This window comes from Crocodylus siamensis, chromosome 2 (genome assembly GCF_052110815.1).
Source record: "Crocodylus siamensis isolate JL-2025a chromosome 2, ASM5211081v1, whole genome shotgun sequence".
NCBI lineage: Eukaryota > Metazoa > Chordata > Crocodylia > Crocodylidae > Crocodylus > Crocodylus siamensis.
In genome coordinates, this window is record NC_143396.1 from 99,920,897 (window position 1) to 99,943,648 (window position 22,752).

General features: G+C 42.7%; 1 protein-coding gene across 2 annotated transcripts in view; it reads left to right on the forward strand.

Moving 5' to 3' along the window:
• The window catches only part of TBC1D9 (TBC1 domain family member 9), a 77,848-nt gene that overhangs the window by 35,888 nt on the left and 19,208 nt on the right, over positions 1 to 22,752 (forward strand). For both annotated transcript variants that reach the window (XM_090036492.1, XM_090036491.1), the window contains exons 3-9: positions 8,496 to 8,614; positions 12,413 to 12,641; positions 14,423 to 14,684; positions 16,054 to 16,261; positions 19,712 to 19,918; positions 21,684 to 21,854; positions 22,413 to 22,563. In XM_090036492.1, coding sequence (XP_089892618.1) covers positions 8,496 to 8,614; positions 12,413 to 12,641; positions 14,423 to 14,684; positions 16,054 to 16,261; positions 19,712 to 19,918; positions 21,684 to 21,854; positions 22,413 to 22,563 — 1,347 coding nt within the window. The remainder of the gene's footprint in view (positions 1 to 8,495; positions 8,615 to 12,412; positions 12,642 to 14,422; positions 14,685 to 16,053; positions 16,262 to 19,711; positions 19,919 to 21,683; positions 21,855 to 22,412; positions 22,564 to 22,752) is intronic.

Genomic DNA, 22,752 nt, shown 5'->3' on the forward strand with positions numbered 1-22,752 from the left:
GGGTGGGAAGCCCAAGCCCACAGCAGACAGACTGCTCCCCCCTCCACACCTCCCACCAACAGGCTCCTCTCTGGCTGTGCTGCCCACGTGGTAGAAGGGGCCCCATGCTCCACTGCAGTAGTTGCTGCCTCCTGTGTGGGGCTACAGGGGGCTGCAGACCCAGGTCCTTGGCCCTGTAGCCCTGGCAGCTGGGGGCCCCCATCAGCAGGTCGGGGGGGATGGGAGGAGGGCTGTGGGTGGCAAGTGAGGGGCACCGGCAGGTCCAGGGGGCTGTTGGGGAGTGAGGGACCTGGACCTGTGTACTGATGAGTGAAGAGGGCAGGAGGACCTCTGATTTTTTGCAGGATAAAAAACCCCAAATCAAATATCAAAATGTATAAGTATTTAGAATTTATTTTATTATAATGACTGAGGCACTGGTAGGCTTCTAAATTGCTTTAAAATTGTAAACATATTAATACCTATATATATAGTGGTATTTCATTTTAATTGCTGATTTTGGGGGTTTTAGTTAGAAAATTTGCATTTTTTTATCAGAGGATTTGTGATTTTGAAACAGAGAAAACCAGGACTCCTGGTTTTCAGTAAAAAGATCGCAGATAGTTAGTTTAAAAAAAAATTGTTTTTGGTTGGCATCGTTGTTGGCAGCTTCTGCCTATGGCAGTCTCTGCACCAGGGAAAGGGGTACTGTGGGTAGAGCCGATCCAAGCAGGGTGCGTGCAGGGCCCAGAGCAAATCAACCTGTGCAGGGCCCTGCCCCCGGATGCAAGGAAGCCAGCGGCAGATAGCAAGGGGTAGTGAGCAGCCGGATATGCTGATTTCAGCGGTGGTTTCAGTGTTTGGGGTGGGGGGAGTGGGGTGTGCTGAGCAGCCGGATATGAAGCTGGCGGCAGTGCGACATTGCTGCGCCACTCCGCCCGGCTCCGTGGGGGCCCCCCCAAAGCACAGGGCCTGGGGCAGTCCAGGGCTGATTTTGCCCTGCTCTGCCCCCCTGCAGCAGCTAGGGAAGCATCAGGCCCCTTTGGGTGCCAACCCTGTGGGCTGGCAGGGGACATGGGGAAGAGAGAGGGGGTAGTCCCAATCTCTGCTGGGCAGGGAGAACTACACCAGCTGCAGGGGCAGGTGTCTCCCAGCCACGTGGGGATTGGCTCCCTTGTAGCCGGCACAGCTCTCCCAGGCATCTGGGGAACAGGACCTGACCTGTTCCGATCCCCAGGTGGCTTGGAGCTGGCTGCCCCCGCAGCCGACACAGCTCCTCCCATACTGGAGCTTAGCCAGGAAGCAGTGGGTCCCCTGCTGCCTGGTCTGACCGGGAACAAATTGTTTCCAGTCAGTGTCTACATGTGCATTGTAGCATTAGCATTAGCATTGTAGCTAATGTGCCATTTATCTGGTACCTGTATGTGTTAGTACTAGCAAATGACACATTAGACTATTTTAATGTGCAGTAAGTCGTGTGATTGTGTAGAAGGTCATGTTTACTGTGCATTAGATTAGTCTGTAGACAAGTCCACTGAGAACAGATTTTGTCAAACAAACTTGATCCTGTCCTTTGGCAAAATAGCTGCTTGGATGGATGAAGGGACTGCTGTGGATCTAGTGTATCTGGACTTCAGCAAGTCCATTTATGAACAGGTCTTGTAGGACCTTGTCAGAAAGTTGGAGAAGCGTGGGCTGGACAAAACTACTTCAGGGTGGATAGACAACCGGTTCAATAGCCACAAGCAAAGGGTAATTATAAATGGATCCATGTCAAAATGGCAGGGGGTATTAAGTAGAGTCCCACAAGGGTCTATCCTGGGCCCAGTGCTTTTCAAGCTGTTTTATTAATGATTTAATTGCTACTGTAGAAAGCTTCTTGAGCAAGTTTTCAGATTACACAAAACCAGGAACAATTGCAAAGACACTGGAGAATGGAAGCACAATTCAGATAGATCTTGACAGACTGGAAAACTGTGCTGGAGTTAATAGGATGAAGTTCAATGCTGATAAATGCTACACCTTTATAAATGCAAGGTGCTACACCTTGCGAAGAATAATCATAAATGCAAAGTGGGTGGCACCTGGCTACATGAGAGCACTATGGAGAAGGATCTGGGCGTCTTGGTGGATCACATATTCCGTGTGCATGTGCAGTGTAATGCAGCTGTGCCAAAGCCTGATGCAGTTTGGAATACATCAGTTAGGTGCAAGACACAGGAGGTGACTACTGATTAGTGCCTCTCTCTACTCCACACTGGTTGGGCCTCCTCTAGAGTACTGTGTGATATTTCAGTGCTTCACATTATTTATAAGGATGCGGAGAAGTTAGAGGGTCCAGAAGCAGGTGACAAAAATGATAAAAGGCTTGGAAGGAAAGTAATGGAAGGAAAGGTTGAAGGAGTTGTAAGGCACCTAAAAGGGGACATTATAGCATTTTTAATTTACTTTCTTCAAAGGCTGACATAAGAAGAAGGTAAACACCTTTTCTCTTGCTACAGAGAGTAGGACACAGACCTATGGCTTGAAGTTGCAGCAAGGTATGTATGGACTGGATATCAGGAAAAACTACTTCGCTGTGAGGACAGTGGGTCAGTAGAATAGACTACCTAGGGAATTTGTGGACTTGCCACCAGTAGAGATGCACAAGGAGAAGTTGGACAGGCAGTGGGAGGGAATGTTCTAGCCTATGTTCTACTATGGGTATTTCCCATGCTTCTGGACTTTCCTAGCTGGCACATGGAGCCAGGAATGAATTTTCCCTTTCCCTTCCTGCTGCTATACATTTCAGGGTTTTTTTGTTTGGTGGTTTTTTTGGTTTTTGGGGGGGGTTTTAAGCCTTCCTCAGGCATTGGTATCCATTGGAGTTAAGGCTGGAGATTATGCTGGGTGTGCCAGAGTTCCTCCTAGGACTTTAATCCAGAGATTCCTGGTTAGAAGGTCTTGCCATTCCGCTCAGGGTCAGACCAGTTGTTCTATTTGGGGTCAGGAAGGGGTCAGTCCATACCAGTCTGAACCATGGTTAGACTAGTATGGACTGTGGAGGTTTTTTGCCTTCCTCAGTAGTAAGGGGGCATGACCCTATACCTGTGATTTCTACAAACCTTTGCAGCAGCAGGATGTTGGCTGCCATGCTTCCCCTGCTTTCCCTGTGGCAGGTGAGGGCATTACATTGTGCATTGTGTCAGGTGTGGTTTTGCTACTAGGTAAGACAATGGATTTGTATTGGATGGTTTAGGTAGGGATGAACCTGCCTCAGGCAGGAGGTTGGACCTCTCAAGGTCCCTTCCAGCCCTGTCTAAGATTCTATGATAATGTAGAATATGTTAATGGCTGGTTTGCCATTTTTATGGCACCTTAAACTGGGTGGACATATGGTCTTGCCACTTACGTTGTGGTTAACAAGTTAACCGTGGCTTAACTGTAACACATAGATGGAACCATAAATGTAGACAAAGCAGCGTGTGCTTATCTTGCTAAGCTGGTCAAAGATATGTCTGCAGTAGGAAAAGAAAAGGTGTGTTTTAAGACATGATGGCTAAAAAGGCTTTGCAATTCTAATGTAAAACAGTGCAGTGATAAAGAAGGTATGTTGTTAGACTTTATCTCATTCTTTGCCATATCAGGTTACTCTATTCTTGTGTCCCTCGAGTTAAAAAAAAAAAAAGAAGAAAAAGAAGAAAAAGAAAAAAGTGGTCTCCAAGAGTAGGATAGTTTCTGTCTTTATAGATGTCTTTTTTGCCATCTTGTTTGTCAGCATTTATGAGTCTACTGCCAGGCAGTACCTTTGTGAGAAACTATGTTGATTTATTATATTCCTTATGGAGACATCTTTGAGAACTGTCTTATATTTTCTAACTAAACAATTACATTGAAACAGTTTTTGAGTTTACGAATGGTTGCGTTGCTGAGGGGGAGAAAGAGAACAATGGAAGGTGGTGAAACATTACCTTCATTGTGCTTACATTTTGATACAGGATTCTGAATGTCTTAAGGAGGAAGCAGAAGATAATATCAGAAACACATTAATGAAAAGTGAGTTAGGAGGTGAGATAGTGAGGACATGACACACAACTCTCTCTAGGGAAGCAACAGAAAATAACCTGAAATCTGATGAGCCACAAAAAAGAAATAGATGACTTGGAAAAGTGCAGAGCCATCACAGTGATGTATTAGATTGCTGCATGGGAGATGAGCAATCATGCTGATGGTGGTCTAGTTTTATGTATGTAATTTACATATATTACCATTGTTTCTTGCAGCCTTTTAAAAGCCACAGAAATATAAGTTTCATAGTTTCTAGGGTCGGAAGGGACCTGAGCAGATCATCTAGTCCAACCCCCTGCCATGGCAGGAAAGAGTACTGGGGTCAAATGACCCCAGCAAGATGTTCATCTAACCTCCTCTTAAACACCCCCAGGGTAGGAGCCTGCACCACTTCTCTTGGAAGCTGGTTCCAGACCCTAGCCGCCCTGACTGTGAAGTAGTGCCTCCTGATATCTAACCTAAACCTACCCTCTGCCAGCTTACCCACTGTTATTCCTGGTCACTCCTGGTGGTGCTCGGGGGAACAGTGACTCCCCCGATGCCTGCTGATCCCCCCTGACTAGTTTATAACAGGCCACAAGATCCCCCCTCAGCCTTCTCTTTTGGAGGCTGAACAGGTTCAGGTCCCATAGCCTATCCTCATAGGGCCTGCCCTGCTGTCCCCTGATCATGCGAGTGGCCCTCCTCTGGACCCTCTCCATGCTGTCGACATCCCTCTTGAAGTGTGGCGCCCAGAACTGGATGCAGTACTCCAGCTGCAGCCTGACCAGTGCCGCATAGAGGAGGAGGATCACCTCCTTGGACCTACTCGAGATGCATCTGTGGATGCATGACAAGGTGTGGTTGACCTTCCTAACTGCATCCCCACACTGCCGGCCCATGTTCATCTTGGAGTCAATGATGACCCCCAGATTCCTTTTCACCTCCGTGCTGACAAGAGGGGAGTTCCCCAACCTGTAGGGATGGTGCCGGTTGTTCCTCCCAAGGTGCATCACCTTGCACTTGTCTGTGTTGAATCCCATCCTATTCTCGTCCGCCCACCCTTGTAACCTGTCGAGGTCTGATTGTAGCCTGTTGCATCCTTCCAGTGTGCCCACGTCCCCCCACATCTTAGTGTCATCAGCAAATTTGAACAGGGTGCTTTTTACCCCCTCGTCCAAATCACTGATGAAGAAGTTGAACAGTGCGGGCCCGAGGACAGAGCCCTGCAGAACCCCACTGCCTACGTCCTTCCAGGTTGAGAAAGACCCATTCACTGCCACTCTCTGGGTGCGGCCCTCCAGCCAGTTGGCGACCCATTTGACTGTGTGGGTGTCTACACCACAGCCCCCCAGTTTCTTAATGAGAACGGGGTGAGAGACAGTGTCAAAAGCCTTCCGGAAGTCCAGGAAGATTATATCCACTGCTACCCCTGCATCTGGTGATCTGATTGTAAAAGGCCACCAGGTTGGTCTGACAGGACCTGCCACTGATGAACCCATGTTGGTTGCCCCTAAGCATGCAGTCCCCTGCTGGCCCCTCCTGGATATGTGCCAGCATAATTTACCCTAGAAGTTAGTCTTCTAGGGTAAGTACAGACAGTTAAAGAGCCCGAGGCTGAATCGATTCGATCTTTCCAGGTTAGTCTAAACTGCGTAGATTGAAACAAGAAACAAGTGAACAGACATCCACTTCTGATTCTGGAAATGCTGCTACATGCCTGTAGTGGCTCAGGCCAGAAGTTTGAGGGCACAAGAGCAAGTCTTCCCTTTGGCAATGGCTGGAAGGCTGGAGGAAAGCTGGGAGAGAAGCCCGAGGCTTCAGGCTTTTCCCCTTTCCTGCTCAAGCTGAGGGGTGGGGGCATGGCTAGGCCCCTGCAGGCCTGCTGAGTATGACTGGGGGGGAGATTTAAACCCCCACTCTGACCTGCATCGACCTCAGCTGGGGGTGGGAGGAAGCAGCCCCTGCCAGGCTTTTTCCTTGCTCCCCACTGGAGTTGGGGAGGTGGCAGGGGGCAGACCCCACTGGGCCAGCATGCTGAGGGGGAGGGGAGGAGTGTTTAAACCCCTTCCCTTTCCTGCACGGGACCCCAGCCTGTCTGCGCTTGGCAGGGGCGCAGGAGCCCCTACCTGGCTTTTCCCCTACTCGCCACTGTATCGGAGGGGGTGGTGGAGCCTTGGCCAGATACCAGCCGGGACCAGCATGCTGAGGTGGAGGGGAGAGAGGAGGGATGCTCCTAGGCATGCATGCACGCACTGGTACAGAGCTGATGCTGGGGGTCCGGAGCCTGGCATAGCTTTTTGGGAGTCTCCCAGCTGCAGCCAGCCCATGTTTTCTGTAGCTGCTGCCAATCATGGAGCCTGGGCTGCTTGCAGCAGGGCTTGCAGCCTCCCAGCCACCCGCTGGGAGCAGCCCGGCCGCTCTGTCTCTGGCAGCAGCTACCCGGAGCCAGGGCTGGCCATGGCGTGTTGAGCAAAATGGCCTCATGTGCCATGTTTGGCACACGTGCCAGGAGTTGCTGACCCCTGTTATAACCTAAACTCTGTTCTTATAGAGCTGAAACAATTGGATACAAATAGTAGGGAATTTGGCCTCCTTCCAGTTATTGATTGCATAATGAGCAGCTTGGCTTTCTTGAATGATGTAAATAGTTCATGCTCAGTTAGTTATAGAAATTTCCTAGTCCTAAATCCAGTTGTGTTTTCAGGCGTGGTTGGGCACATGGGTCCAGACAAACATACTTTTGGAGTGGGTGAAATGTAGGGGTTCATGACAGCTGATCCATAGTAATTTTTAACAGTTGTTTCTTTCAAGATCAGTCTGCTCCAGTTTAGCTTTCACTTATCACAGGACAGAGTGGGTACACTAAAAAATTATTGTGGATCAGGTGACCTATAGTAATTGCTTTTAACTTGGTATATAATTTGATAGTCTGTTTGCAGTTGTTCAGGTTTCAGGGCACAACTCCATGTTTCCACATTCAAGTTCTACTTTCAGTAAATACTCAATTGAAATTCACTTTGTGTGTGAGATTCCTGTCATTGCTATATAATGTCTAAGTGCCCCCAACTAATATCTAAGTTTTCACTTTGATTTATTCTTGTTTTAGAAATAAGAAGAGACGTCTTTGGAGGCACAAGCCTCTGTTCTCCAAAATACTTTGTAGTGGTCAGAAACAATTCTATCTAGATAAAATAAGTGATATTTATTGGAAGCTTACAGCAGATAAAAAAGAAATAAAATGTTGTATATTAAATTCTCATCATGTAAAAGGTTCTTTTTAGTGTAGGCCAGCACTAATTTGCAGTTTATACATATTCATGTGGTAGAAGTAATATTTGACTCCCTTTGTAGAAAATCAAGCCCAATATAATTGACCCCAGCTGTTGATCTTTAAAAATGAAGGAAATGCATACAAAGGATATGCCTTATTGCATAGATTTCATAGACATTAAGCCTGGAAGGGACCTCGCAAGATTATCAGGTCTAGCCCCCTGCCCAAGAGGTGGGAAGTATGCTGGGGTCAGGTCACCCCCACAAGATAAGCATCCAAGCATTTGTTAAAGTTATCCAGAGTAGGTGCTTGCACCACTTCTGTGGGGAGTCTATTCCAGATTCTGGAGACTTGGACAGTTGGGGTGCCCTGGTGAACAGACATTCTCCCGGTTCCTGATGCATACCCCTGTATACTTATAGGTTGCCACCAAGTCACCCTAAGCCTTTGCTTCTCTAGGCTGAAGAGTCCTGTGCATTTCCTCATAAGGCCTGTTCTCTTGACCTCTAATCATGTGGGTAGTTCTCCTCTGGACTCTCTCAAGCTTCTCTACATCCTTTCTAAAGTGTGGAGCTTAGAACTGGATGCAGTACTCCAGCTGCGGCCTCACCAAGGCTGAGTAAAACAGGAGGATGACTTCTTGGGTCTTGCTTGAGATGCAACTTGTACCATCAAAATACAGAATGCTTTGATGAAGACATTTTGCCACAAGTTACATTTCCATTCTGTTATGACACATCTTTTGGCAAATTCCACTAACTGTCTGTTTCAAATGCGTTTTATCTTAAAGCTTGTCAGTTGCCTTTATATACTGAGAGAGTGATTTTTTTCTTCAGTCTAGAATCATGTGTTGAACATTAAAAAAAATTCCTAGTATTCCTGAAAGCAGTGTATTGCCTTCTATGGATAGATTTCTTTAGCATGTTATTTACAAGTCTCTGAACTCTGGTCAGAATTTATACTCTAGTTTTTCATTAGTTTTTAAACTAAGTAATGATACCAATGCATGTGGCACGTCACAAGATGATCTTAGAAATTGCCATCTAACAGTAGTGAAATAAGTGATTCAGGAAGAGGTGTTCCATAGTGAAGTACTACCTTTTTCAGTCCTAAATAATTTATTTTAAATATCTCTTGTGTGGCTTTCTATGTATGTGTGAATCATGATGAATAAGGTGTAGACATCAGCAAATTATCTACTTTGTTCTTTATGCAGGTTGTTCAAGGAAGGAAATCACTGAACATTGGGAATGGCTTGAACAGAATCTTTTGCAAACGCTTTCCATCTTTGAAAATGAAAATGACATAAACACGTTTGTCAGAGGAAAAATACAGGTAGCATGCATATGTATAACCATTGTAAATGATAGAGGGGGGCTTTAGGATGTGAACTCTTATGTATCTTATCAACAGATTGGACCTAGTGGTCTCTACAGTGCTCTGTTCCTTAAAACAAAACCTCATTCCAAGTGACCCTATGGCTATATCTAGGTTAAGGAAATTTGCAGTGGTTGAACTATCTACATGAAAATACTACGTGAGGTTCCCAACTTCACCTGTTTTGTCGTTGGGTTCTGCTTCAACATATAAGGTTAATGGTGAAAAATGTTTTTTGGTCCAAAAGAAATGTGCGGTGATTTACAAATATGCACAGACGTTTTAGAAATGTATACATATTTCCCTCGATTTATGCAGTAGAAGCGTTCCCAGGGAACTGCATATAAATCAAATTCGCATAAAGCAAGCCCAGTTTACAATGGAACAAATAGGGATGCATTCCTAGGGCAGTGACAGAGGGAGGGAGTGGGGCTGGGGCTAGGGCTAGGGAAGGGGTGGGGAGAGGGGTGCGCCACAGCCCAGTGGCTGCAAGTAGGCGGCATCTGCCATTCCCGGGGATGCAGCAGGGGCAGCACTGGGTTCTTTGTGGTGCTCAGGGTGGGTGGCAGCCCCACTCACCTTCCCCCACCGGGGTGCCGGGAAGAGCTTGGTGCCTCCACCAGTCTGAGCCGGCTCTCATCCTGCTGCAGGTGGCTGCCCACCCCTGCTGTAGCCCTGGGAGGTTTGGGGCATGGCGCAGCCTAGCAGCTGCAAGCCATTTGCATCGGTTGCTCCCAGAGCAGCTGTGGCAGGGTTGGGTAGTTGCCTGTAGCCGGACAAGAGCAGGTTGGGGCCGACAGCCACTGCAGACTCGGGCTGGCGGCAGCACCAGGCTCTTCAGGGGTGGGTGAGTGGGGCCTGGCCCCACGGCCCTTTTCCCTCCCCTCGCAAACTCAGACTTATCTTCTTGGGGTAGGATGAAGCGCACTTACGCCACTCACGTAAGATTGGCCTGTGCTGATCACATATATGCGAATTTACCTCACATATAACAAATTTGAGGTAAAAAGGGTCATCACCAGGGATCCTGGTTTTCTCAGATTTAACAGTTCCTCCCCCCCGCCCCTTTCCTGTTTAAAAAAAAGTAACCCCAAATCCACATTTTTCCGTGATTAGAATGAAACACTGCTATATAGATATCTAATGTATTAGTATAGCAGTGTTTCATTTTAATCACGGAAAAATGTGGATTTGGGGTTACTTTTTTTAAACTGAAAATTGGGGATTTTTTTTAAATCGGAGAAAAACAGGATCTCCGGTCATCACATAAGAGCAAATTTACATAAGTCAAGGGAAACCTGTATAAGTATCTGAAAATAGATGCAGTGAGTTATAAATTGTACTGGCTTACAGAACATTAAACTCTTACAGGTACCGATGCTGATGTCTTAAATGAGTTTTGCTTTCTGTATTACATGGGAGAACTTGGAAAAAAAATGTTGGCAAATAGTACCAACTGAACTACACCAAGTACACCAGTACAAAACCTCTGTGATCCAGACCTTTGATTCTGTCTAGCTCAGGGGTCAGCAGTCTATGGGCCATGGGACCAATCCAGGCCACCAAGCAATGTCATGACACAGGGACATTGGTGGCATGTCCACAGAGGGTCATATGTACAGCAGAAGGGAGAAGCAGGAAGGCACCACCCACCTCAGGACTGAGCTGCATTCATTTTGACCCACTGCTTCTAAAAGGTTGCAAGCCCTGGCCTTGCTCCATTCTTGGCCATACTGGCCAGAGTGTATAATTTACCATGGGGCTGATCTACAAGAGCAATATGACAGTGGCCAGCTTCTTTTGCAGAGCAGATATACAAGGACTATTGGGCTTGCCCCAGTTCCTTGTTTCTTAGCAGTGGGAAGAAATCACACAGCATCTGCCATAGCAATCCTTGTCCCCCTGCAAACCCTAGGGAGAGACAGATCCTAGCCTTGCATACCTAAAAGAAATTTGGGGGCAGGCAGCCCTTGTGTGCACAGTAATTTAAGGGGGTCCCCCCTTCATCTTAAACCCCAGCAAAAGGTTCCTACTTGCAGAGTGCCCCTACTTGCTGCAAGCACAGCCCTACACAGATTCTTACCTGACTGCTCTGCTAGTCCCTGTCTGGTTGGGAATGTGTGCCAGAGCCCCTGTTCCAGTCCACAGCGTGCCAAGCTCCAGGACCTGGCAGATGTGAAGGAACGTCCCAAAACACAGCATCCTTCTAGATGTGTGAAGGCAGCTGCATGGTTGATTCTGTATCATGTGCCAGGTAGCAGCTGCAACAGCAGGGGCTGGTTCAGAGGCACCAGCATGGCACCAACTGGCCTGGCACCTGGTATGAAACAGCTTCAGGACACATGGAGGAACCATGCCACTGCCACAGATCCTCCATGTATCCAAAAGCTTTGGGATGGGCTTTGCAGTCTGCTTGGTGAGCTGTTTAAAAGCTTGGAAGGGCATATTTAGGCCATACACTGCAAACCCCTTCTGTTAACTGCAACTTTAAAAAAAAAATTATTGTCTTAATATTACAGCAGTTTAAAAAGTACCAAAGGATTCTTGGCCAGCATCATTATGCTTCCCAAGGTAATCCAGACCAGTTTGGAAGGAAAGGAATCTTTTCCTCTTATCCTGTGTGTTGGAGGGCTGTCGTTAGCTCTTAAGCTAGGGACAGAAATTATACACAAACCTGTATAAATGATTGGAAACCAGTTTCCAATTCCGAGTGGGGGTGTTTGGTTGCACTTACTTAAATCTGTAACACAGCAGAAGTTCAGTGCACATAAACTGTTTTCAAAATGGCCAAAACTGGTTCAAGATAAGCTTGGATGGATGTAGGTTAAGATAAACCTGGATGGACTTTACTGATTTAGGTTCATTTAGCTTCTGTCTCAGATCCTCTCCAGATCCAAGTTAACTCAGTCTCCCAGCATTCGAGGTTGCTTTGCATCTCCCTCCCATGCTGCCCCTCACAGGGTGGGCAAGCTAGCCTTGGCCCAAGCTGTCTGCTCCAGCCGTAGGGAGACGTGCTCTAGCTTCTGACCTGGTCCACTGCAGGCATGTGGTTGCATTTCCAGTATCAAAAGTGAATATCTGTTCACTTGCTTATTGGTTAAATCTATACAGCTTAGACTAACCTGCAAAGATTGAATTGGTTCAGACTTGGGCTTTTTGACTGTCTGTACTTAGCCATAATGTTTTTGATCCTCTAGCCACATCTGGAATGAAACTGCATGACGTACTCCCTGTATATTCTGTTGGGGTAATCTAAAAGAAAGAATAGCTATGTGCTGGGATGCAAGCATACACCTCTCACCTGTTGTTTTGGAAGTAGAATGATAAAGGAAAACTGTGCGTTAGTCTCTCTAACCATATTTCTCTACACTTGCTGGAATTGAATTTTCCTAAATTCATTTTTTTTCTACAAATTTTTCATTGACATTTGCTGAAAAACATTAGGTTTTATGAACACTTTTTTGACAACCTTTTTACTTCTCGAATAGGAGAGGTAGTGTAGTTGAGAGAAAGGGAGCAGCTTGGTTTGGATTTTGAGGCATAGGCAGAATGAGACAGTGTGGTTGATAGGACAAAATAAATAGAACAGAACGCTGGTAGAACATTTATAAAAGTAAGGGGCAGTGGAAAGAGGTTTTCCCTTTTTTGCACATCGTCACTGGTCATGGCATTTATATTGAAAGTATAATTAAACATAAAGTACATAATAAGCTTTTGGTAGCTATTACCCTTCATATTTTCTTCCTTCCTCTTCAGGGCATCATTGCAGAGTATAACAAAATCAATGGCATCAAGGAGGATGATGACACAGAAAAGTTTAAGGAAGCCATAGTGAAGTTCCACAAGCTGTTTGGGATGCCTGATGAAGAGAAACTAGTGAATTATTATTCTTGCAGTTACTGGAAGGGGAAGGTACCCCGTCAGGGCTGGATGTATCTCAGCATTAACCACCTTTGCTTTTATTCTTTTCTCATGGGAAGGGAGGGTATGTATAACAATAAGACAGTCTATGTACTCAAATGTTGGTCAGAAATCCGATACGGTTTATTAATTTATTTGTTGAACATCAAGAACACTTTATGTATGCAAATACCTAAGTAACTATGGTCCTTGCCTCAAGGGATTATAGCTACCCCCTAAATCACATACTAAATCATATTGATATACTGTACTTCAGGTTTCAGCATTGTTGTGATGGTTTTATTGTTTACAAATATGTCCACATAAAAAAATCGTATGAGGGTGGCAGGATCTGCCACCATAACAAGCTGCAGAGCAATGGGATAAATTGCACGTGCTGGGCCACTCTGACTGCTTAGCTGACACTTCCCACAAATACAACTACTGAGCAGGTTCAACTATCCTATGAATAATGCATGGTTTTCTGCATGTGCCTTAGTAAGGTTGAAAGGATTCTCAGGTATTTGTGTTTGTGGATTCTCCTATAAAACTTAAGTTTTCTCTCAGACAAATAGAATAAGATACCATATACTAGTGACAGAAGAGCTCCTAAGGTGCATATAAATTTTACAATGAAGCACTGAAATAGTAAATACAGTAAAATCTCTGTTATCCGGAATCCCCGGCGTAAGGGGATTTCTGGTTATATAAAAATTCCAGTTAGCTGAAAACCCCTACTAGGGGTTTTCAGCTAACAAGGAGTGGAGGGTAGGGGGGGCAACTGCATCTGGAGTGGGGAGAGGGGCAGTGGTGGCTGCCTGCGGAGTGGCAGCAGTGCAAGGTGGTGGGTGGCACCTGCTGCGTACAAACTTTCCCCCGCCCACCTCCCTCCGTGTCTGGCCAGAAGTTCCAGTTAATGGAGTTAAATGCCAGTTAGTAGAGATTTTACTGTAACAGACATAACTAATGTCATCTTACCAATTCCTTCCATAAACACTTGTAGCTGTCTAGAATAGGGATTGGCAAGGTTTTACAGTTTGGAGGGGAAGGGGATTTAACAGAGTTTCTTCAACTCCAAGCATGGGTTGCTTCCAACCCAGGCAGAGCAGAAACTGGAGCCACTGCTTCTCCCCCCACTCCCTCACCGCTCCGTAGTGCTACTTCTGCTTCTTCCTGCTACCCAAGTGAAGCTCCCCTACTACTGAAACACTGAAGAAGCTCACTTTCTCTATCGGCTGAATAAAATGGCTCCAAAGGCCAGATCCAGCCTGTGGGTCATAGGTTGTCAATACTGAATTATGGGATTAAAAACATTCAGGGATGTGAAATCCATCTGGCTCCTATTAGCATCTTCAGGTAGATCATTTAATTCTTATCTTATTTCTGTTATGTTGAAGAGACATTAAACCAGGGTTAAAGTAAGGGCGTTCATATGCTTTTTAAAAATTGTTCATCTGTTAATTGACTTCCTTGGGGCCCCCTGACTCTGCTGAGGTGGCATTCCTTGCCCTCCAAATTTGGGGTAGATATCAGACTTCTGGATAGACATTTTGGGAAAGAAAAAGGGTAGATGTGTTTTACATGCCATTTCATTGTGGCAGTGCACGTGCATGTAGCATTTCTCATCTAAATAATGTATCCTTAATTATAATCATAGTTGCCTGAGGTGGCAAGGAAACCAAATGTATGTTTTCTCTCTTCCCTACTGAGTCTACACTGATAGCTCTGCCTCGCAGTTTTCTAGGTTGTCAGGAAATTGTAATCTAAATACATGATGTGTAAAATATCAAATTGGAGAGCTGCTTTTCTGTCAGCCTGCAGATAACTTGTTTCTGTGCTGAATCTTGTCTGTTTTCTTGTGTTTAGCAAAGTTAGTAATCCGCTGGGTGGATATCACCCAACTTGAGAAGAATGCTACACTGCTTTTTCCAGACCTAATCAAAGTGAGTACAAGGTCAAGCGAACACTTCTTCTCTGTGTTCCTTAACATCAGTGAAACATTCAAACTAATGGAGCAGCTTGCCAACATAGCTATGAGGCAGCTTTTGGATAATGAAGGCTTTGAACAAGATCGATCACTGCCGAAACTAAAAAAGAAATCGCCCAAAAAAGTATCAGCACTGAAACGGTAGGTTTAATCAAGAGATCCTCTTACGTTTTTACTTCCAGATTTGGTATCGAAATTTCCTGACAATATTCTAATTTTTTTTTTAAATTAAAGAGGCGTTACTGTTCTTTAGTGGTAGTGAAAAGCAAAGAATGATTTATATATAACTATTTGGCTTATCACTGAAATAGGTATGGAGAAATCTGCCTAGATTGCAGCAGTTTAAGGAAAAGCTCGCAAAAGTTTACAAGAGCTCCTAAGGTGCATGTAAATTTTACAATGAAGCACTGAAATGGTAAATACAGTGAAATCTCTGTTATCCGGAATCCCCGGCGTAAGGGGATTACTGGTTATATAAAAATTCCAGTTAGCTGAAAACCCCCAGCAGGGGTTTTCAGCTAACACAGAGTGGAGGGTATGGGGGGCAACTGCATCTGGAGTGGGGGAGATGGGCAGCGGTGGTATCTTCTTGGTCATTTACCAAAAAAAAAAAAAAAAAAGTGGATCCATGGGGTGGGGGAAGTGTGCAGAAAATAAAAGTAAATCAAGAATGTAAATGATTGAAAGGGGCTTCTAAGGTAACTAATAGACCTAGATGAATTAAGAGCACAATGTATAGTTAACTTGTAGAATTCATTGCTACAGGAGGTGGTTAGAGTCAGATAGCATAGCGAAGTTCAAAAAGGGAGTAGATAAATTCATGGGTGATTTGTGGCTGAATGGTTGGAAATGTTTCCTCTGGGATCTCTAAACCTATAATGGTGGATGCTAGGGAGGGTATAGAATAGAGGATGGATTGCTCTAGAGAGATTCAGTTCAATTCTCTTTGTAGCACACACTTCTGTTGCTGTTGGAGATGGGATGTTGGGGTAAGTGGACCATTGGTCTGATGCAGTTTGTTCTTATAACAGCGGATGAAGCTGGGCAAATTCTGACTTACACCAAGACCCCTTTATGTAGCTCTGCTAATTTTTAAAGGGGCATTCCATTGTAGTTGTTCCCATCTTATTCAAGTAAACTCCTTTTACTTGCTGAGGTTTTAATATAAAAAGGGCATTAAACCCATTTGTGAATACTTTGTCCTGTTTTAATGGCATTGAAAAGTGGTTATGGGTAGTTTTTGTTGCAATTCCATAGCTTCATATAAAATGCAGCCAAATGCTATCCAGAAAATGTTTCCATTTCTCTCTCACTAGTGGTATTATACCATAGCTGAACTGTTTCCTGTTAATTTTTTTCCTGTTAATTTTTTAAAATTTACATTGGTGTAGCATATGCTGCAGTTTCATTTTTTTCTAACTAAATGACAGTTCATATCACTTGCATAGGAAGGCTACACATGTGAAATGTATTTTCATGTGTACCAGTATCTTTAAAACACTGTTTTTAGGGATCTTGATGCTAGAGCAAAGAGTGAGAGGTATCGTGCACTGTTTCGACTTCCCAAGGATGAGAAGCTAGATGGACACACAGATTGTACCCTGTGGACTCCATTTAACAAAATGCACATTTTGGGTCAAATGTTTGTTTCTACAAATTACATCTGCTTTACCAGTAAAGAGGAGAATTTGTGCAGCCTCATTATCCCTCTCCGGGAGGTAAGTGTGACATTTGAAGTTCTCTAGAGTAGGGGTATAATTTTGTTTCTTAGAAGTAGACAATGTCCTAGCCTTAATTTGCATTCATTCAGGAAGGCCCTTTTAAACCGTTTGTTATTCTACAGACATGTTACTGTAATTGGGTCAACAAAGGAGCACCCATTAAATAGCATCTTAGTTTTAGATTCATGCCCCTGCAATATGTGAAGTGTCTTCGTTGCCCACTCCTTATAGCCCTTGGGATTCCTCCATCCTTCATCCTCGTGGCTCAGTGTACTCCAGGCAAGCTTCTGAGGGAAAGACTTTTTAGAGCTGTCATAGTAACATTTGTCAGTGTTATATGTAAAGTTAAATACTTGTAATGCTTAATGGTGAATTGATTAAATGACAGCTTTGCTGTTGTGGGGGTGAACAGATTTCAGCTTTGCATTATTAATAACTGTCAAAATGTTGTGTTTTCCTCTCTCCAGAAATTGCTGCACTATTTTTCAGTTTTTAAATCTAGTTGGATATCATTTAAATCCTACATCAAAACACCAGTTTTGGGAAGAGACTGCCAAAGAATCCCTCTGCTTGATAGATACAGCATAAATATTTTAATATTTAATACAGACTTAACATTTCCCTAGCATAAAAATGCTTTAAGTATATTATAATAAAAAATCTTTTAACAGTTTTGCAATATGGAGTATTGCTTACAGATCTGCATGTATTTCAGGATGAGGAAGAAATGCTCGAACTAGGAGGCTTATTTTCCTGGGAATAACAACATAAGGGCCAAAACAGCTCTTTTGAAAAAATAATCTAGGCTGAGGCACTTGTCTATTTCAAGATACTGGTTTTTGTTTTTTGTTTTTTTCCACAAATCACTGAGGATCAAAATAAATGGTGTTCCATTGGAAATCCAGCTTCCTAACAGGGTCACCATGCTACTTTTGGCCTTGATGAGCTGAGATCAGACTGCAAATTCACATTGCTCTGTTAATAAAGAAGTCAAGAGGAACAGCAAATTGCCCAATTAAGTGTGAAGAAAGAAACAGACTGAACAGCTGCATAATGTGATATGGACTCATAACTGCTTTTGGCAGGAACAGCTGTGGCAACATGGGATTCCAGTGGCTGTCCAGACCTTGGGCACCTGAGGGAATATATACATGAAACTTGACAGATTTAATGGAAAGTTGAAACATGATGTTGGGTATTGACACTGAAAACATAAGGAATTCAGAACTTGCAGGGACTTGATTCAAAGCCCTAAGGAAGTTTTAGATCAGGCCCTGCATTCTAATGCTTTGTGAGTCGCTAGATAGACACAAAGCATATCAGGACCGATAACTTCTGTTAAGTTTTAGTCCTGAAGTAAGGATCAGAGACAGAGGTCTGAGTCCCAGAATTCATCACTGCGGTCCCAGTCTCTAGCATAAGCACTTTTACGTGTCTGCTGCACTTGAATGGGGAAGTGGTTGGTTTTCTGCTAGTGTTCAGGAAAAAGTGTCTGCTTCAGTCAACCCAGCATCCTGGCTGTAACATCCAGTCTAACCTCATATTTTACTTGTGCTTCGTCTCTGAGCGCTCTCAGATGACTCTAAGTGGAACAGAAAAATAACATAGGAACATTTTTCCTTAGGTATTTTGAATATATTTTTAATGAGACTCTTCTACATTACTAAGAAGCAGGTGGATTTATAGTTAGTAGAAAAACAAAAGGAAGTTGGTTGAGAAGAAGAATGGGGCACTATCATTTAGAGATTGAAATGTGGATTGTGGTCTCTGAATGCTTCAGAGATGTTAAACGAAGAACAAATGATTCTGTCCTTTTAACTAATGAAACATTAAGCTATTGAACTAATGTCTGATCATGAACCACCAGGATCCTTAAAGAAGGATCGTGGTAACTTGAAATGTGCTTTGTCTTATTCTGAAGTGCCTAATGCAATTTTTATTACCTAAAAGATTCTGATAAAAGGTATAGAAGGAATGGTTGAAAGCACTTATAGATGTGCTGTATGCTTTGGAGATGAGGTCGTTCTGTGAACTTGATTGATCTTTTTTTTTGTTTTAATTGAATAATCAGTATTGCATAGACCATACTTCACATGTTTATAGCTAGTGTATAATTTAGCAGTTGAGGGAGGGGGTGCTGTATTTTAATTTATCTTTTAGAAACTTAGTGAAATATTGACCTGCGCTTTATAGGTTTCTGAATACTATGTAAATAGTGGAGTTTGTCTATGCTAGTGAATACATGGCCAGCAATTTTGAAAGTCAAATAAAATCCTTACAAAGATAAAACAAAGCACAACTGCTTTCTAGACCTTGAAGCAATTTATTGGCAAGCGAGAAAGAGATGGGATATTGTTTCTTAATAGTAGTTTCTTCATTTACATGGAATGAAGTCCTTGAGACTTCTGTCTGTATCTGGGGTAGACTGGGTATGTTGTTCAGTGACCTATTGTTTAAAATGATAAATTGTTTCTTAAACAGTTGTTTACTTCCTGTCAGCAGTAAATTAGAGTTTGGTTCTAAGATATGCTGATTCACTGTTCTAGGAAAAAAGTCTCTGCTAGTGTGTACTGTCTGTATGTGGCCAGTTTAGCCAATTCTTGCATTTAGACTCGGACTCTAAACGTTTTAGGGATGTTCTAGGAGATAAATTTCGCGTTCAACAAAGTTCACAGTTTATAACAATTAGTATTTAAAAGCCACGTTATAATTTTTTAACTACTTGGCGAGTCTGTAATCCTTTAAAGCCTTCCGACACATCTAGCAGTGAGGAAAAAATGGCACTTTAGGATAACAACCCATGGCTAGTTTTATAACTTTGGAAGTAGAAAGCCTTAGGAAACTCAGCACCTCCTCTGGAAGCACTACACCCTTCCCCCCACCTTTTTTTTTTTTTTTTAAATAAAACATGGTGCATGATACAACAATTTAAGCATCATGTGATGTTTTGAAGATGACAAAGCTATTACACATGGACAAAGAGTTAGAGCTGGAAAAGCTTAGGGTTGGTGTGGATAAATAACAGTTTTTGTTTCCAGAGTTGCAGAACATTGTTTGGGTAGAGATGTCAGTTATTAAACAAGGGGAGTATCCATTTTTAGCACTGTACAAGAACCTGCTGCATTATTGATTTTTACAAAGGTGTTCCCTGCGGGCTCTGCTACATGATGAAATGAAAGCTGGATAGAAACCAGCTATAGGGTTGTTGCACATTTTCAAGCACTAATTTTACAGCTGGTTGGCTTTTTTTAATAGCTGGATAGTTATTTTTATCATGTGATTATCATTTTGCACATGTGGATGCTCTAAATTTTATTGCACGATTAATGCAGTTACTTGCATAATGTATGTAATATGTAGTAGGGGGTCTAAGATTCACTTCTGAGATTGAAGCATAACAAGCTAACTGATGCTGAACCATGATCAGGGGTTATTGTTTCTCCCCAGGTGACAATAGTGGAAAAGGCTGACAGCTCCAGTGTATTACCTAGCCCATTGTCAATCAGCACTAAAAACAGAATGACATTCCTCTTTGCCAACTTGAAAGATAGAGACTTTCTCGTACAGAGGATCTCTGACTTCTTGCAACAAACTACTTCAAAAATATACTCTGAAAGAGAAATTGCTGGAAGCTGCGTCAGCTCAGATGAAGAGGTGCGTAGGACAGCATGATTCATTTACTGAAATGAAGGAAATTTTAAGTGTAGCTTTTGTCCATGTCTGAGCTATTTTTATTGATGAGGGATATAAAATTTCTGTATGAAGACCAATGCCAATTAAAACTTAATTAAGTTCTATTTAAGTCAGCTTCATCTTAAGGTATTTGAAATATTACCATAGGGGCATCTTTTCCATATAAATAGGTTAGCATAGGCATATTTCCCCACATTACAAGCTACGGAGTCCTTTCCTGTAGTTTAGTCTGCTCACGTGGTGGTAGAAGGTCAGACGTTCAAATAATGACTCTTTGCCAGCTGTTAAATAAGACTTTTAACTGATCATTGAATATCTACTGCCACTGCTGTTGAGTAGCTACTTAAATCACTGTTGCCATGTTCTAAAATTGCTGCACATCTTGAAACATGCAGTGAAAATGTACTTCACTTTGTCAGTTATAGATAAATTCTATGGTTTCTTAGGCAAGCAAGGTTCTTTGGTTAGATGTGATATCTTTTATTAGACCAACTGAGTAGTTGGGGAAAAAAGTTCTTGGCAAGGTTTTGGGTGTAGTCAAGCATTTTGAGAGTTTTCGGCTGTTATATAAAACTGTCAACTTCTTCATATGATAAATCTGAAATGATACCTTTTATTAGACCAACTGAGAAATTGCAAAAGAAAAAAAATCTTTTTCTGCAAGCTTTTGGGCTCATGTGCCTTAGGGAAAGTTCAAGACGGTAAAAAGTCCACATATGTAGGAAATACATTTCAGTTTTGCACAGAGGAAGCTGAAGCTGGAAAACTGTCCCTCTGGGTCCATGACAGTCTCTTACCATCTTGAACTTTCCTTGAGCCTGACAAAGGAGCATGAGCCCAAAAGCTTGCAGAAAAAAATATTTTTTTTTGCAATTTCTCAGTTAGTTTAATAAAGGTATCATTTTGAAACCAAGAGTTCTAGATTTGTCTCAGACCAGCACGGCTACGACTTGCATCCCTGTAGAAGTCCTTTTGTCATTTAAAAATAGGTTTTGTTAGTTATGTGATTTATATAAGATAAGGCACTTTGCAAATACACCTCCAGTATTCATACTGATTTCACTTTAAACAAAAACTATGCCATGACGCTTCAGGCTGTGAATTCATCCACACTGTAGGACCAAGGAAGATTTTGCAGGTTAGGCCTTGAAGGAAAAAAATAGGTCTTTGAAGGAAGTAATTTTTTTCTTATGTATGTAGAACTCATGTTCTTAATCAATACTCAGTCCATCCCAGAGCACTCTACTAAGCACCTCTGTGCTGGTTGCCAGATAAATCTTTACAATCAAAGTCATTTATTGAAAATCCTATATTAGTTTGTTGTAAGAGGAAATTTGTTAACTGTAGTCTCCTGGCAGAATCCCCATTGGGGAATCATTTTCTGCCTAGCTAAAATTTCATCTGCAATAGGTTTGTATTAAATGAATAAATGTGCTATTGTATATACTACTCTGTTGATGTAAAGGCTTGTTTTCAGTCATATATGAAGTAATCAGCATGTTTAAGTACAGATTTGATTTGCATAAATGGTGTGTGTGTGTATGCGTAATATATAATTAACTTTATAAAATTTGTAGAACGCTGAAATTTTATACAGCCCTTCATCTCAAGTTGATCTATGTCAAAACATAGTTAAAAGTCAGATATTGCAGACTGTGGTTTTTTTGTGCAGCACCTTGCATTGTGTGGGTGTCGCCTGTCATAATATGACTGTTGGTTTTTGCAGATGTATACAAGGCCAAATAGTATAGTTTCCTCCAGCCCTCAAAGGAGCCTCAGCTCTGAAACAGATGGAGAACGACAATTCAATCTGAATGGCAATGGTATTCCAACCGTGACACAGGCTTTAATGACTATGTATCGACGGAGATCACCTGAGGAATTCAACCCCAAATTGGTAGATCTCTGCTATCCTTGTAAATTATGCTAGTGAGAAATATGTGGCTGTTTAAATGAAGTTGTTGTTTTTAAGTAACAATATTTTCCTAATTTTTAACCTGTTGCTGTCCAATAAGAGCTCGAAGTGCTACTATCAGTGTGGTAGCTGGGGTCTTAGAGAACTCAAGTAGTGAAGCCTGCTAGTATTTGATGTCATGTCAGAATTTTGAAGCATGGCAGGAAGTGTAATAAGGTACTTAATATTAAAGGAGAACGCCAGGACATCTTTTCCATAGCTGTGTGTTTTTCTATAGTTTGTCAGGATAATATTTGTCACCTAATTTTTGGTTCTGTACCTGTTTTCAAGAGTGGTTTTGGGGCCAGTTGGAAAATAGTAAGCAATGGCAGAAGGCAGCACAACAAAATTACAGAACTGGGTTACTGGCAGACTATTCCCTTCCTATAGCACCACAGTGACTAAAGAAAATTAAGGGCTTTGGCACTTTGCTTTTTTCTGATGTTTTATATAACCAAGATGCTACATCTCTTCATTGTTCATTTGTATGTCTACTTTTAGGCAAAAGAGTTTTTGAAAGAACAAGCTTGGAAGATTCACTTTGCTGAGTATGGACAGGGTGTCTGTATGTATCGTACAGAAAAAACTAGAGACCTTGTGCTCAAAGGCATTCCAGAAAGCATGAGAGGGGAACTATGGCTGCTGCTTTCAGGTGGGTATTGGGGTAAATTTGCCATAGAATATGACCTCGATGCATGAGAAGAAACAGTTGGCCAGGTTTTCAAATGTATTCAGGAGCATGAAGAGTAAGATGTGTGCCTAGTGGCATTTTCAAAAGTATTTAAAGTAGATTACATGTCTGACTTTTTGAAATCAGCATGAGTAAAGTGCCTAACACATT